The 17264-nt window shown below is 42.9% G+C and overlaps 1 protein-coding gene across 1 annotated transcript in view; it reads right to left on the bottom strand.

Annotated features, from left to right (window-relative positions):
- si:dkey-71h2.2 (low density lipoprotein receptor adapter protein 1) overlaps window positions 1-14854 on the bottom strand; it is an 81306-nt gene extending 66452 nt beyond the window's left edge. Inside the window, exon 1 of the mRNA XM_056294851.1 lies at window positions 14717-14854. Coding sequence (XP_056150826.1) covers window positions 14717-14801 — 85 coding nt within the window. The 5' untranslated portion in view covers window positions 14802-14854. The remainder of the gene's footprint in view (window positions 1-14716) is intronic.
- Between the last annotated feature and the right edge of the window lie 2410 nt (window positions 14855-17264).

Here is a 17264-nt window from a genome sequence, read left to right as displayed (position 1 = left end):
ATATTTGTAATGAGTCCCCCATGCCCCCTCTCATTTCAGAGTATATAAAGGCAGAGGGTGACAAGCAAGCGGTATCAACAGCAGATGCAGCGGAAGCAACAGGACCAGGGGAAGGTGAACTTTCAGAGTCTCCTCCTGAGAAGCAGTTGAGAATGTTCTCCCACTATAGGAGGACTCCCTCCTCCACCGAGAAGAAGCCGTCTGGCCAGGCTCAGTTGACTGCATACCTCAACTTGATCGCTGAGCAGGACTCTGACTCAGTCCCGTGCCTCAGGTTTTGACAGCAAAACAAATCCAAATTCCCTACCCTCTATCAGATTGCCACACAGGTATTCTCTATCCCTACCTCCAGTGCACCCATTGAAAGGGTATTTAGTCATGGAGGCATTTTGATGAGGCCTCACCGTGCAAGGTTGAGTAGTTCCATGCTGTCAGATCTTATGTTTTTGAAATGCAACGTGTATGCTTAAAACTAGTGCCACCAGCCTTTTGTTCCTAACTATTCCTGAGAGACAATGTCTTTTGACTAGTTTTTATGAATGTATTGTATGCTGTGGAACTTACTTCTGTATACTGTTTCCACCATTTGCTAATAGCATGCTATTCACAGCTATCAAATGTGTTTTGAAGAACATCCAGTGTTCAGAATGTCAAAGAAATTCAGACTGTTCTAAAAATGTGTGTGTGCGCGCATGCTTGCGCGTGCATGTGTGCGAGTGTGTGGGTGTGCATTTGTTTGGCTATCGTGTCACAAAGTAAATAAACTCCCTTTGAAATGGTGACAGCTGTGTCATTTTTGTTTAATGTAGACCTTTTTTATTTGTATGTCCGATCTTTGACTGTGCCCGAGTGGATCACTGGAGCCATCTTTGAACTCGACTCAGACTCAACCTTGATGACTCGGACTCGGACTAGGGTAATAGGGACTTGACTCGGACTCAGGTAATGGGGACTCGACTCGGACTCGACTCGACTTTTCTTTGGTGACTCGGACTTGGACTTGGATTCGAACACTGGGGACTCGAGACTCGACTCGGACTCGAGGTTTAGTGACTCGACTACAACACTGGTTCTTTCTACCAGAGGGAGCAGTTCAGTTCAGTTCAGTTCAGTTCCGATCAGATCAGATCAGATCAGCTCAGATCAGTGAAATCATGGATTTCAGCTTTAATACCAAAAGCACTGTCAACAAAAACAGATGGGCTTCTTGCTAAGCTTTGAATAAATAAGATTTAAGACACAAAGTTATGGTTATGTACAAAATAAACAAGTATATTCCTGAATATATATATACTATATAGATAGATTGATAGATAGACAGATTAGATAGATAGATAGATAGATAGATAGATAGATAGATAGATAGATAGATAGATAGATAGATAGATAGATAGATAGATAGATAGATAGATAGATAGATAGATAGATAGATAGATAGATAGATCTCCATCCATCCATTATCCAAGCCGCTTATCCCAACTGGGGTCACGGGATGCTGGAGCCTATCCCAGCAGTCACTGGGCGGCAGGCGGGGAGACACTCTGGACAGGCCGCCAATCCATCACAGAGCCAGTATCTTTTATTCACTGTAGAAATTCAGAATGTAATAACAATTTGCTGATACTGGCCGAAAAATACGCCAACATGTGAATAAGTGGAGAATTGTCACTTTTTCCCCCCACTTCAAACACTGAACAAGACCAACTCTATATATATATATATATATATATATATATATATATATATATATATATATACATATATATATATATATATATATATATATACATATATATACATATATATATATATATATACACTACCGTTCAAAAGTTTGGGATCACATTGAAATGTCCATATTTTTGAAGGAAAAGCACTGTACTGTTCAATGAAGATAACTTTAAACTAGTCTTAACTTTAAAGAAATACACTCTATACATTGCTAATGTGGTAAATGACTATTCTAGCTGCAAATGTCTGGTTTTTGGTGCAATATCTACATAGGTGTATAGAGGCCCATTTCAAGCAACTATCACTCCAGTGTTCTAATGGTACAATGTGTTTGCTCATTGGCTCAGAAGGCTAATTGATGATTAGAAAACCCTTGTGCAATCATGTTCACACATCTGAAAACAGTTTAGCTCGTTACAGAAGCTACAAAACTGACCTTCCTTTGAGCAGATTGAGTTTCTGGAGCATCACATTTGTGGGGTCAATTAAACGCTCAAAATGGCCAGAAAAAGAGAACTTTCATCTGAAACTCGACAGTCTATTCTTGTTCTTAGAAATGAAGGCTATTCCATGCGAGAAATTGCTAAGAAATTGAAGATTTCCTACACCGGTGTGTACTACTCCCTTCAGAGGACAGCACAAACAGGCTCTAACCAGAGTAGAAAAAGAAGTGGGAGGCCGCGTTGCACAACTGAGCAAGAAGATAAGTACATTAGAGTCTCTAGTTTGAGAAACAGACGCCTCACAGGTCCCCAACTGGCATCTTCATTAAATAGTACCCGCAAAACACCAGTGTCAACATCTACAGTGAAGAGGCGGCTGCGGGATTCTGGGCTTCAGGGCAGAGTGGCAAAGAAAAAGCCATATCTGAGACTGACCAATAAAAGAAAAAGATTAAGATGGGCAAAAGAACACAGACATTGGACAGAGGAAGACTGGAAAAAAGTGTTGTGGACGGATGAATCCAAGTTTGAGGTGTTTGGATCACAAAGAAGAACATTTGTGAGACGCAGAACAAATGAAAAGATGCTGGAAGAATGCCTGACGCCATCTGTTAAGCATGGTGGAGGTAATGTGATGGTCTGGGGTTGCTTTGGTGCTGGTAAGGTGGGAGATTTGTACATGGTAAAAGGGATTCTGAATAAGGAAGGCTATCACTCCATTTTGCAATGCCATGCCATACCCAGTGGACAGCGCTTGATTGGAGCCAATTTCATCCTACAACAGGACAATGACCCTAAACACACCTCCAAATTGTGCAAGAACTATTTAGAGCAGAAGCAGGCAGCTGGTATTCTATCGGTAATGGAGTGGCCAGCGCAGTCACCAGATCTGAACCCCATTGAGCTGTTGTGGGAGCAGCTTGACCGTATGGTACGCAAGAAGTGCCCATCCAACCAATCCAACTTGTGGGAGCTGCTTCTGGAAGCGTGGGGTGCAATTTCTCCAGATTACCTCAACAAATTAACAGCTAGAATGCCAAAGGTCTGCAATGCTGTAATTGCTGCAAATGGAGGATTCTTTGACGAAAGCAAAGTTTGATGTAAAAAAAATCTTATTTCAAATACAAATCATTATTTCTAACCTTGTCAATGTCTTGACTCTATTTTCTATTCATTTCACAACATATGGTGGTGAATAAGTGTGACTTTTCATGGAAAACACAAAATTGTTTGGGTGATCCCAAACTTTTGAACGGTAGTGTATATATATATATATATATATATATATATATATATATATATATATATATATATATATATATATATATGCAGAGGACAGGAAGAAGTGGAAGCAGATGATCCGCTGTGGCGACCCCTAACGGGAGCAGCCGAAAGTAGTAGTAGTAGTAGTATATATATATATATATATATATATATATATATATATATATAAAATCCAGTGAGTCAAGTAAATTCTTTATGAAACAGTACAAGTCTGTTTCATGCCATAAGCAATCATCAGCTGTCAATAAAGCTACTCATTATATATATATCCATCCATCCATTATCCAAACCGCTTATCCTGCTCTCAGGGTCGCAGGGATGCTGGAGCACATCCCAGCAATCACTGGGGGGCAGGTGGGGGGAGACCCTGGACAGGCCGCCAGGCCATCAGAGCACACACCGTATTTTACCAAAAACAGCTGAAGCTCAGCAAGTCTCATAAGATTCACCAACTCACTAACGTGCATCAAACATGTTACATGAATAATGGTGCAAAATATATTACAACATGTGAATCCGAAGTATTAGCACAAAATGGCCTCTGCACTCGGCAAAACAACAGGTTGCTTTGTTAGTGTGGTGGCGCGTTCTCTCACACACACACACATACAGACACTTAACTAAGCTCGACAAAATTCGGCTCTAATTTGCTCAAAATATCACAATAACAATCTCTGAAAACTTTTAACACACACACACACACACACACACACACACACACACACACACACACACACACACACACACACACACACATATATATACATATATATCCATCATCCAAGCTGCTTATCTGAATTCGGGTCGCAAGGATGTTGGAGCCTATCCCAGCAGGCATTGGGTAGCAGGTGGGGAGACATCCTGGACAGGCCGACAGGCCATCACAAGGCCGACACATTCACACCTAGGGATAATTTAGTATGGCTAATTCACCATATATACACTACCGTTCAAAAGTTTGGGATCACCCAAACAATTTTGTGTTTTCCATGAAAAGTCACACTTATTCACCACCATATGTTGTGAAATGAATAGAAAATAGAGTCAAGACATTGACAAGGTTAGAAATAATGATTTGTATTTGAAATAAGATTTTTTTTACATCAAATTTTGCTTTCGTCAAAGAATCCTCCATTTGCAGCAATTACAGCATTGCAGACCTTTGGCATTCTAGCTGTTAATTTGTTGAGGTAATCTGGAGAAATTGCACCCCACGCTTCCAGAAGCAGCTCCCACAAGTTGGATTGGTTGGATGGGCACTTCTTTGAGCAGATTGAGTTTCTGGAGCATCACATTTGTGGGGTCAATTAAACGCTCAAAATGGCCAGAAAAAGAGAACTTTCATCTGAAACTCGACAGTCTATTCTTGTTCTTAGAAATGAAGGCTATTCCATGCGAGAAATTGCTAAGAAATTGAAGATTTCCTACACCGGTGTGTACTACTCCCTTCAGAGGACAGCACAAACAGGCTCTAACCAGAGTAGAAAAAGAAGTGGGAGGCCGCGTTGCACAACTGAGCAAGAAGATAAGTACATTAGAGTCTCTAGTTTGAGAAACAGACGCCTCACAGGTCCCCAACTGGCATCTTCATTAAATAGTACCTGTTAGAGCCTGTTTGTGCTGTCCTCTGAAGGGAGTAGTACACACCGGTGTAGGAAATCTTCAATTTCTTAGCAATTTCTCGCATGGAATAGCCTTCATTTCTAAGAACAAGAATAGACTGTCGAGTTTCAGATGAAAGTTCTCTTTTTCTGGCCATTTCGAGCGTTTAATTGACCCCACAAATGTGATGCTCCAGAAACTCAATCTGCTCAAAGAAGTGCCCATCCAACCAATCCAACTTGTGGGAGCTGCTTCTGGAAGCGTGGGGTGCAATTTCTCCAGATTACCTCAACAAATTAACAGCTAGAATGCCAAAGGTCTGCAATGCTGTAATTGCTGCAAATGGAGGATTCTTTGACGAAAGCAAAGTTTGATGTAAAAAAAATCTTATTTCAAATACAAATCATTATTTCTAACCTTGTCAATGTCTTGACTCTATTTTCTATTCATTTCACAACATATGGTGGTGAATAAGTGTGACTTTTCATGGAAAACACGAAATTGTTTGGGTGATCCCAAACTTTTGAACGGTAGTGTATATATAGAAATAAATTTGCAGAAACCAAGATAAGGCACAAACTCATTTCAGACACTCAAATCTTGGTAGGCGGCCGAGAAATCCTCCCTGCACATTTTGCTGAGGGAATAGCTCATTACAAAAGAGGAACCAACGACTTAATTCAATTCAGAGGAATATGAAATATAGATTAGTGTGACTATGAAAAGCGTTAGTGCTGGGAAATTTAGTGCAAGTTTCATAGGAACAACTTCAATAAAACTAATGAAATACAAGATATATGACACGGAATTACCACAAAAAAGGGGAAGAAAGTATTACCGCGAAACCAAAGGATGTCTCTGTGAATTTAAACAAAGATATTTCACACCGAGCTGAGTATGCAGAGACTAGAAAGTCTGTTGAAAACTGTCACGAGCATAACATTTCTTTTGATGGTAATCCAACTAATCAGAGTTTGGGGGTTGGTTCTCATCCTGACCGAAGTGGAGTCATAAGGTCTGGGAGTCATACTAAGAGCGTCTCCGCCATTATTCTCAACAGCTAGCCTATATAAAGCCATGTCTGAACATTTTGTATGAGTCATATTTTTCCCATACAGTTCCAGGTGAACTGTAAGGAAAAAACGACCTACACTGATCAACCTTGGGAGCGGTGGCCTACATAACAATCCATGAAACCAGAGTGACTTCACTTTTTGTGAAAAAAAAAGAAAAAAAAATTGTGCTAGAAAAAGTGCAAAGTAATTCTTTTTTTGGGGGGGGGGTCCCCCTTTTTCTCCCCAATTGTATTTAGCCAATTACTCCACTCTTCCAAGCCGTCCTGGTCGCTGCTCCACCCCCTCTGCCAATCCAGGGAGGGCTGCAGACTACCACATGCCTCCTCCGATACATGTGCTGTCGCCAGCCACTTCTTTTCACCTGACAATGAGGAGTTTCTCCAGGGGGACATAATGCGTGGGAGGATCACGCTATTCTCCCCCAGTTCCCCCTTCTCCCCCCGAACAGGTGTCCTGATCGACCAGAGGAGATACTAGTGCAACGACTAGCACACATACCCACATCCAGCTTCCCACCTGCAGACATGGCCAATTGTGTCTGTAGGGACGCTCGACCAAGCCGGAGGTAACACGGGGATTCGAACCGGCGAGCCCCGTATTGGTAGGCAACAGAATAGACCGCCACGCTACCTGGAAGCTGTGCAAAGTAATTTAAAGTGGATCGACTGCGCACAGCACTACAAATCTAAGTGAATGTTGCTAAAGGTATCTACTGGTGGTGGTGTAAAAAAAAAGACATTTGCAAAATGCACTCAATCATATGGCAACTACTAATTCTTAACATATGAGTTCTCTAGGAATCCCCTTGGAAGGTACTTTCATCACACCCGCCCCTTCATAAAAACTTATTAAAACCACTCCATCAACTTATCTCTACTCAATCCGCAATTTCTCAGGCTGAGGAGTGTGTAGCCATGAATTATGCAGTTTATAGGCAGGACGGCGCTTGACTTTAATGATCTTCTGATAAACTGAAGCTCAGCATGGAGTAAAAAAGTTGCTTTTAATGGTCTTCCGAATGAGTAATAGAGAGAATATATAGGTTATATATGAACACCGGTCAGTGCGATATTCTACATATTCTTACAGTCACTGTACAAGAGAAGAAGAGAAAGAGAAATTGAAAGAGAAAAACAAACACTTTCAGTACTACTACTGCTAATCACCATCATCATCACCATCATAGTGGTGACGGGTTTCTTCATTTCTCCACCTATGATCCTTTCAGTTACTCTCACGTGTTTGCGTCAATCAACAGCGTGCAGGATAACTGTATTTTGCAACACTGTGGATTATGGGTTATGCGTGTGCGTAAGTGGATGTGGATGTACATGCAACATATGCACAAGCAAGGCTGGGTGTTAGGTTTCGATCTCATCTTTAACTGGGGAGATGACTGATGAAAGCAATGCAACTTTAGAGCTGCACAATACTTTTCAGTATCAGCATTCCTTTCCGCCTGTTACTCACATAACTTGAAGTGATGTACCTAAAAATCATCTTCCTAATAGCAACAAAACTCACATGGTCCTTTGACTGTATTTGCTGCTCCATATCGAACAATGGGCATTTAGCAGTGCTGATGTGGTTATGTGATTCAACCTTTTTCTCTCTCAAAACTTATTTGGCTTACATTCATCTTGCACTAACCATCCCACATTTTCTCCAGTCAAAATGCCACATACAAAGCTGGACTGATGGCACTTGGATACCGCATCATAACAAGTGCAAATTGACACATCAGTCCCCGATGATCAAGTCACACTCATGCTTATCCCCGTCTTCTTTCTCCTTCTCTTTTGAAATTCCCTTCATCATTATTCTCTCTCCATTTATTGCACTGCTCTCACCATTTCTCCCTCTCGCTGGTTTTTCCCCTTAGTCACAGGCTCCAGTATCTTAACAAGGTGTTGGGAGAGAATTTTTCCTTCAGGGGCTTCACAAACCACCAACACTGCCTCTTGCGCGTCACTAAGTCAACCCCGTCAGGTTTAGGCTTCACTCTCTGACAGCCTTTCCCATCATCTACCACTAATGACTGCCGGGTCCAATTTCACACCGATCTCCTTATGGTGATTTTCAAATCAGGGCAATGTGAGTATGCTGCACATCATTGACATTTCAAAGTAATAGCACACAAGCGGGGAATACAACTACAACTTAGATGTGTACTCAAAAAACTTGAAAGAAGGTTAATAGAGTTCTCTCCAGCTATTGCCCCTGCAACTCCCATACCCATATCACTGCAATGTGATGTAGTCATTTCGGTGTATAGCGCTTTGTGTCTGAGGACTACAATAGCACTATAGAAATGCATTGTGGTTACACAGCTATACACTCATACCACAACAGAAAGATTACATTTCTGCTGTTCGGGTAGCATGGTGGTCTATTCCGTTGCCTACCAACACGGGGATCACCGGTTCGAATCCCCCTGTTGCCTGCGGCTTGGTCAGGCATCCCTACAGACACAATTGGCCATGTCTGCGGGTGGGAAGCCGAATGTGGGTATGTGTCCTGGTCGCTGCACTAGCGCCTCCTCTGGTCGGTCGGCACGCCCGTTCGGGGGGGAGGGGGAAGTGGGGGGAATAGCGTGATCCTCCCATACACTATGTCCCCCTGGCGAAACTCCTCACTGTCAGGTGAAAAGAAACGGCTGGCGGCTCCACATGTATCAGAGGAGGCGTGTGGTCGTCTGCAGCCCTCCCCGGATCAGCAGAGGAGTTGGAGCAGCGACAGGGATGGCTTGGAAGAGTCGGGTAATTCGCCAGATACAATTGGGCAGAGAAAGGGGGGAGGGATTAAAAAATAAATAAATGCATTGTGGTTACACAGCTACACACGTGTACCACGACAGAGAGATTACATTTCTCATAAAGTGAGATGTGACGTGCATTCATTCTACACCTGCACTTAAATAAATTGCTACAAGTGGCAGACAATCTTGTTTTGCTTGCTTAAAATCAAATTGAGTTGCGGCGGTGGCTGTGCAGCACGTATATAAAGTGCCAAGGGCAAACGGGTATAATCTTTGAGACGTGGCAAGGTTGTTACTGCTTCCTGTGACGTGATCCAAAGGGATGACTTGTGCTCTCGGCACACGCTGTGTCCTCCTCAATCCTGCCAGTCGCTCTGACCTCCACAGACAATAGCAGGCTGCTTTCGTGCTTTTCCTCTCAGCCAAAAAGCTGACAGACTGGCTTTAGTCTTCTGTATACTGTATTGAAAGTGCTAATCTCTTATGATTAGATGTGGTTCTGCCCATTTGCGCTTGACAAAAATCTCCTCCGTAACATTATTTACATTTAGGAAAGATTTTTCTTCTTCGGCGAGTCAACGGCAAGGAGGTATTTCTTGTGGTCTAACCAGGCGTAACTTAGCTTTCCTTAGCTAATTTACAACACTGCAGACAGTGAGAGAATTACAAGTTACATTTACTACATGTGAGAGATTTTGACTGTTAACATGACAAAAAAAATATATATATACATAAACAAGACATATTTTTACTGAGGATAAACAACTCTCGTTCTGTGCTCATCTGACAAACAGCCGATCATTTTTCTTTCCTGTCAGTCGGATGTGATGAGTGGCATCTACCTATTGACCATGTTATGATTCCTGAGAAGGCAGTCACTCAAGACAAGCACGGTGACAGTGGAGAAGTGCTCGAGACAAGGTGATATATCAAAAGCCTAGCACACAGTTTTGCATAATTCAACAAGGTGCATGGCGTAAAATCTGCTGTGATGACTCGCTCTGAATAATATGCTCATACGTCAACTGTTCAACTGGTCTGACCCGTACTTTTTAGCAAGACCTGCCAAATTCAAGTCATTAGCATCATCAGCGGTGGTACCGCACAATCAATCATTCATTCTTACAAACCCATGGAATTTCTTGGCCCTTCGGTTTGTCTTAGAGACCAGTATAGAACCTGGGTAACCCCTGAATTTAGACACCAACTCTAACACTGATGTGTTTGCTGGCCTGGGTGATTGCTCGTTGCAAGAGGTGGACAATAGATGCTTGGGGGGAGGAATTAGAAATAACCATCAGGCTTTGCTTCTGACTGTCAGACAATCTTGAGAGCTAAAAAAAATTCCATGGACGTGTAAGAATAAATTAGCACATATGAACAATTAATGAATGAGGTCCATTGGCTTACATTTAAAAGATTAACTGTAGTTAATAGAGTCTGTTTACCCTATGTTGTCATTTGTCAGCAGTTGCATACTCGGTCCAGTGACCTCATACATCTCTTCATTGAGCATTTTTGAAAGGAAGCATGAACATATTTGAATACAAAACATTAACAACAACAACAATAATCCATCCATCCATCCAAACCGCTTATCCTGCTCTCAGGGTCGCCAGGATGCTGGAGCCTATCCCAGCAGTCAGTGGGCGGCAGGCGGGGAGACACCATAGACAGGCCGCCAGGCCATCACAGTGCTGACACATTCACACCTAGGGACAATTTAGTACGGTGGATTCGTCTGGCCTGCATGTCTTTGGACTGTGGGAGGAAACCGGAGCACCTGGAGGAAACCCACGCAGACACGGGGAGAACATGCAAACTCCACACAGAGGACGGCCCTGGACGACCCCCAATGTTGGACGATCCCGGGGTTCGAACCAAGGACCTTCTTGCTGTGAAGCGACTGCATTAACCACTGTGCCACCGTGCTGCCCATAACAACAACAACAACAATAATAATAATAATAATAATGCATTTTATTTATACAACACTTTTCAAAATACTCAGACACTTTACTTATGATAAAATAAACATAAAAGCAACACACCAAAAGCATAAAACACACAATATTAATCACATATTAGAAGCAATTCTGAAGAGGTGAGTTCTGATTAATGATTTGAATGTGGACAGATCGGTGCATTCTCTGATGTGTTTGGGGAGAGAGTTTCAGAGGGAGGGCTCAGCTATGGAGAAGGCTCTGTCGCCCCAGGTCTAGTGCTTGGTCCTGAGTGATGGAGACAGGAGGTTTGCATCAGTGGAGCGAAGGCTGTGGGAAGTAGTATTGGTAGTGGAGCAAGTCAGTGAGGTAGGAGGGGGCCTGGTTATGGAGGGATTTGTGAGTGTGGAGAAGGAATTTGAATTGGATCCGTTGTGGGACAGCGAGCCAGTAGAGGTTCTGGAGGACAGGGGTGATGTGGTTACGGGAGGGGAAGTGGGTGAGCAGGCGGGCAGCTGCCCATATATATATGTATGTATATGGATGGATGGATATGTCCCGTATATGGATGTATGTATACATTTATAATGGATGATGAGCTGTAGAGATTGCTGCTGCAGTAGTCAATTGTGGATGTGATGAAGGCATGGCTCAAGGTTTCAGCAGCAGAGAAGGAGAGTGATGGGTGGAGACGAGCTATGTTTTTAGGGGGGAAAAGACACTTCAGGTTATTTGATTGACATGGTGTTCAAAAGAGAGGTTGCTGTCGAAAATGATTCCAAGGTTGGCGATGTGTTGGGGGGGGGGTCAGAGTGGAGTTATCGATGGTAAAGCAGAAGTTGTGATTGGTTTTGGCAAGTGATTTGGAACCCAGATTTCTGTAAATAGTGTCAATTTTAGTTTGGAAAAATGAAAGGAAAGAGTTGCACTTGTTAGCTGTGAAGGAACTGTAAGTATTTTCACTGGGTTTGAAAGTTTATTTATCGTGGAAAGGGGAGCCTTGGGGTTGGTGGAGCCAGGGTGCATGAGGTGTGAGTAGTAGGTGGACCAGGCTGTGATGAGAGCATCTTTGTATTGTGTTGGCTTGGAGATGCACTGTTAAACCCGATTCCTTGCAAAGTATTTCGAGCAGGCGTTTACGAGACTGCATTTGATGGAGTTCAGGAGTATACCAGGGAGCTGAGTGTGTGAATGATGCTATTTTGGTTTTAATGGGGGCCAGCTGAACAAGACAGCAAGAGATTGTGTCATTATAATAATTTACAAAATCGGAAAGATTATCAGACAGCTGGGGAGGGGAGGCAAACATTTTACTGGCAAGAGAGGCAGAAAGAGCTGAGGGGGGATAGATCTGAGATTTCTGACAGATATTATGCATTTGACTTTTGGGATGGGGATAAGGATTAACTATGACGATTTAACAATACGGAAGCAACTGGAAATCAATTTTGTTCTTTTGTCTTTTTTTCCAGTTTGAACTACTGTAGTATCTGTATTTGAAGTGATTTATGATAGACATTACTCTTGACAACATCTGCGCACTTTTGTTTCAGATTTTCAATGGACAGGCAAAAACAACCAACCGATTCATCTCTTCTCTGCAATCTAAATCGTACCTAATATCTGTGAATGTTTGGCAAGCCACCACAACGTTAAGCCTTGTCTGCATTCCAGCGGCCAGCTTTGCATCTCCACATGCTGGCAGAGAGACATTGTCCTCATTCCAAATTGCCTGCTAAGTAGCTTCTGGACATTAGCTGTCAGTCAGTCTGCACTGCCTGTGACTGCTGTGTCCACATTTTTTTCCCCAGAAAAAGTACAAAAATCCTGCCAGATTCTGCTCTAACAATGTCATTTGGCTTTTCCTCACGTTTTTTCTTTGATATTAACGAGTATTAAAACCACAATGCAGTGGCCGTTGTTAACAATGTAACTCAGTCATCAGCTTCCAAAATAACACGGCTGTTTGTGTTTGTTGCCTCAAAATGACAGCGGCGGATGATGCTTGATTAAGATGCTGTGGATGAGGAAGATAACAACAGCGATGCTAAAGATGTTCCTGTGGACTCATCACCGAAGTTAGCACCCTGAGATCGGACCTCTTCGTCCAATGGCATTGATAGACAACTGGTCATGCCCTGTCAACATCGTGCGTTAAAATTCTGAGAAGTAAAGCGTTTTAAGACAAAGAGCCCTGCTGAATTCTTAATCGGATGAGAGCATGTCTGCTGTAAATCCTGCAGGCTCACACTAAGATTCAATAATTCATGTTGAGCACTTCCTAGAGAGTGTCACGTTAGCTAAGCAAATTTTATGGACTGTGAAAATGATCAGTCTGTCAAGAAAACTGTGGCCTGGCTCTTTGCTCATTCACTCAGTGGAAACCAGAGATAATGCTTTTAATTATACTGTAAACAGCACAACATTGACAAAAAAATAATTAACCACAGGGCAATCATCTGTGAATGTCTGTGTTTGAACAGAAGCCTGACTGAGACATCACACTCACAAAGATGATATTTCTTTTGTTTATTTTGTTGTTCCCTCCACTGCAAGTGTGCATACAATTTCCAGCACTTGTGGTTGGGAGAAGCTCCAGCACCATAGCCTTGGGGAGCGACTCTTCAAGACAACACTTCACACATCAGAGAGACAGCACGAGCTGCCAGGAGCATGCCACTGCTCGCAGTAGAGGAAGTGACATGGATCATTTCTCTGGCTCCTTATTCAGAGTAAAACCACATCCTGCACCTTCTGTTCACAATGTAATGTAATGCAAATGAATCCAAACCATGCACAGCATTGCAAAATGTCACACCAGTTACATATGGCAAGAACTATTGCTTAACCCATTTGCAGTTATGTATTAAGACAATGTTGAGATACGCCTTTTGTCTCCAGCTCAACAGCAAAGCCAGGACACACAGAGCACTAACCATAACTCAGGATCCCACTCACCACCTTAACCCATTCCTCCCCTGCTTCCATCCGGTCTCAGGTACAGGTCCCTCACCTGGAGACAGGCCACTTTAAAAGGAGCTTTATTCCTTTTGCCATTGAAGTTCTAAACTCACTGAACCTCTGAACTCCTGTGTTAATGTATTGTTGTCTCCCCTGTTCTCTATCTATGTCCTGTGGTATGTACAGCATGTGTACATGTATTTACTGTGTGTGAGGCTCTGCACAAACAGTGAGAACAAATATCCTCTCACAGGACAATAAAGTAACTATCTATCTATCTATCTATCTGTCATCTAAATAGCAAATGTATGTCCCACTAGAAAGAGAGCAAGAGTGTAAGGGAGCTCCTACGTCTAAGTGAGACTGCTCTGAGAAACAGAGTACTGGGGCGTTCATGGTTGAGAATTAAACGTAGGCCTATAAATATGACTATTTCTAATGGTTGCCAGTCTTTACAGATTTAAAGACAAGTCAGCTGGGTAACATTTGGCAGCACGACATACAGCAGGAGTCAAATCACATTCACTGCAAGTGTACTACCAACGACCACCGAGGCAGTGTGACGCCAGAAGTTGTATCCTCAAAAGAATTTGTATCCCAGCTATCTACGGTGTCACGGCAACGCGCATGCGAGTGAAACTCGATTATCATTACAGTTTCATTTCACGTAAGGACGTAAGACAAAGCAACATGGGAAATGTTTAATTAATGTTTTACTATGTTTAAGATTGTCAACACTTTTACAATCAGAGGCATCGCGAAAGCACGTCACCAGTCTTCCTGATGGGCGCACACACACACACACACACACACACACACACACACACACACACACACACACACACACACACACACACACACACACACACGTCTTCGCAACAACCTCCCACATTGTGAAGAATTCAGACATGGACTTACTTTCGTGTTTTGAAGTTCCCCACGTGTGCCGGTGAACTCCGGGACTCTTGATGATGGCTCTCCCCGCTGATTTCAGAGCGTCCATGTTATCTGTTTGAGGTGTGCCGTCGGGCAGGTGGATACCGTAGGATACCTCCCGTTTGCTCTCCTCGTAGTTGGGTAGGGGGGGGGGTGAAGGTGGACCGTTTCGACGAGGGGATGTTATAAAGCAGTGATGTGTGGGACCAGATCCCACAACCCTGTGTCTCTACCCACCCCCTGTGCACCGCATGCAGGACTAACGAACTGACGACCCAAACACCACAACACCCCGCGCACTCTGTTCCTTTGCCGCAAGTAACCGACGATCCCCAAAATTAGGGGCGTGTCCTTCAGGTTTCATTTAGTTTCTGAGGTTCACCGCTTTGTGGACCGATAGGAGCGGGTGTTTCATGCAGATCTCTTTGGGACGACCGGAAAAAAACTGTTGCGGGAAGATTTGCACAGAACTGAGCTACACCTCCGACTACTGTATATTGCAGACCCGGTCGGGGTGGGTCCACCTACTCTTAAAAAAAAAGAAAAACACACAAAAGGTCCAAAAAAAGTCCAACTGAAGCGTATGCAGAAAGACCAAACTACCATGTTTTTAAGTCTGAAATGTGCATTATTTCTCCATCCCTCCACTAAATTCAAGGTTTCAGTAGGCTACATAATAAAGCATTTCGTAGCCATAGTAAGTCAAAGGCTGGCTTGCATAGTGTCCTATGTTGGAATTTTAAAAAGGGACACTTTTTTGCCCCCCCCCCCCCATAGGCTGACTACAGCCTTGCACAGTGTTGAGAACAATATTGCATTATGTAGCAAGCACGGTTTACTACTGGCATTGCGTTGAAACAACTCTGCTGCTATTCGGGGTCCATATTAGGACAATTTCACACAGTTTATCAAAACTGTGTGAAAACACCAAAAAAACACCATATGACCAGAAAGTAGATGTTCTTGGGAGAAAATCTGGGCTCAGCTCAGGAAATATTAATGTTTATCAAGGATCTGAACTTCTAGATTTAGTAAAGATAACTGCATGTAACGGCAATACTGTGAAAATACTATTGGAACAAAGATTTCGCAAGTACAAAACCAGTCACATTTCAGATGGACGCTTATTGCTGAATTAACTGTATTATGGCGCCCCCCGTTGATAATAAGTAGTTATTACAGCATTACTGAGTAGAGCCTTCCACTCATCCAAACCCCTTCCTTGTGCAGAGGCTTGGTCATGTTGAAGTTGACGGAGTTGGAGAAATCCTCTGACTGTGACGTACCCCATTCTGACTCAGATGTGCATAAGCCATATGAAATGCTTGGCAACCTTGCACTAAACTTGAAGAGAGAAGAAGCAAGAGACGGAAGAAAAACCAGGACATTTTGCTTTTGTCCTTCACGATGAAATCTTTATTGAAGTCTCTCGCAGCAACTCGGCATAGGCTATCATGTCAAGTGCGGTTACCCACTGAGTTCCTCACACATCACTCTCAGAAAGCTAAACAGTCCTATGTGTATTTCTCTTAAAATCATCTATAAGGGGTTATTACAGTAGAGCCTGAGGTGGCATGCTGCTGTTGTCATTTTGGTGCTCTGTGATCATTTGAGAGGGTCTCAAGTTAATATTACCTATAGTTACCAGACACTACAGCAACTGCACCAGCAGTTGCATGTGTGTATATGTGTGTGTGTTTGCATGTAAGTGACAGAGAGAGCAAGAGAGAGAGAGAGAGAGAGAGAGAGAGAGAGAGAGAGAGAGAGAGAGAGAGAGAGAGAGAGAGAGAGAGAGAGAGAGAGAGTGAGAGAGAGAGAAATGTTTTTTGCTAAAATAGCATGAGCAAGCAGCTCTCTCACTGCAACCTTACCAGCAGTTGCATGTGTGTATATGAGTGCATGTGCTATCCAGGATACATGGCGAGTAGCAGAATCATGCAGCTATCTTTAATGTTAAGAAGTATCTTCGGAAAGACAGCGTGTTGCTGTTGCCACTGTTGCTGCTACGCATCAATGCACGTTAAAAAACAACACTGCATTTGAGTAAGTATTTTCACGACCTTTAAAGAAACAGAAAAATGTCTCCCCACCAAATTTATAGGAAACTGCCCCAGCTGGAGGCCAAAATTTACAACACTGAAAGAATGCATGTCCCCAAAATTGTCTCCTTCCTCCTTCCATGGAAGACTCTGGATCATAATCGGCTGATATTGTTTATGGTAATTGTAAGCCCTCGTGTCAGCTCAAAAAGTCTGCAACACAATGTCACAGAGCACCTTTCACACCAACAGTGATGGACCACAGTTATAGTCTTGAAACTAAAATTAAATCCAGATTTCTGCTACTGCCCAGTAAGAACAGTAGACACACGCACCGTTCAGTCCTTTTTCACCATTTCTGGAATCCTTTCGAGAAATGAACGATTAATTGCAGCATGCGCCTTTTTGCTTGAGCTTGCATGGTTAAGGTGTGGACGCTGCATCTTAAAATATCGGAGACACCCTTTACAAGAGGACCCCGGTGGTGTAAT

This window comes from Lampris incognitus, chromosome 15 (genome assembly GCF_029633865.1).
Source record: "Lampris incognitus isolate fLamInc1 chromosome 15, fLamInc1.hap2, whole genome shotgun sequence".
Taxonomy (NCBI): Eukaryota; Metazoa; Chordata; class Actinopteri; order Lampriformes; family Lampridae; genus Lampris; species Lampris incognitus.
This window is presented reverse-complemented; position numbering and strand designations above follow the sequence as displayed.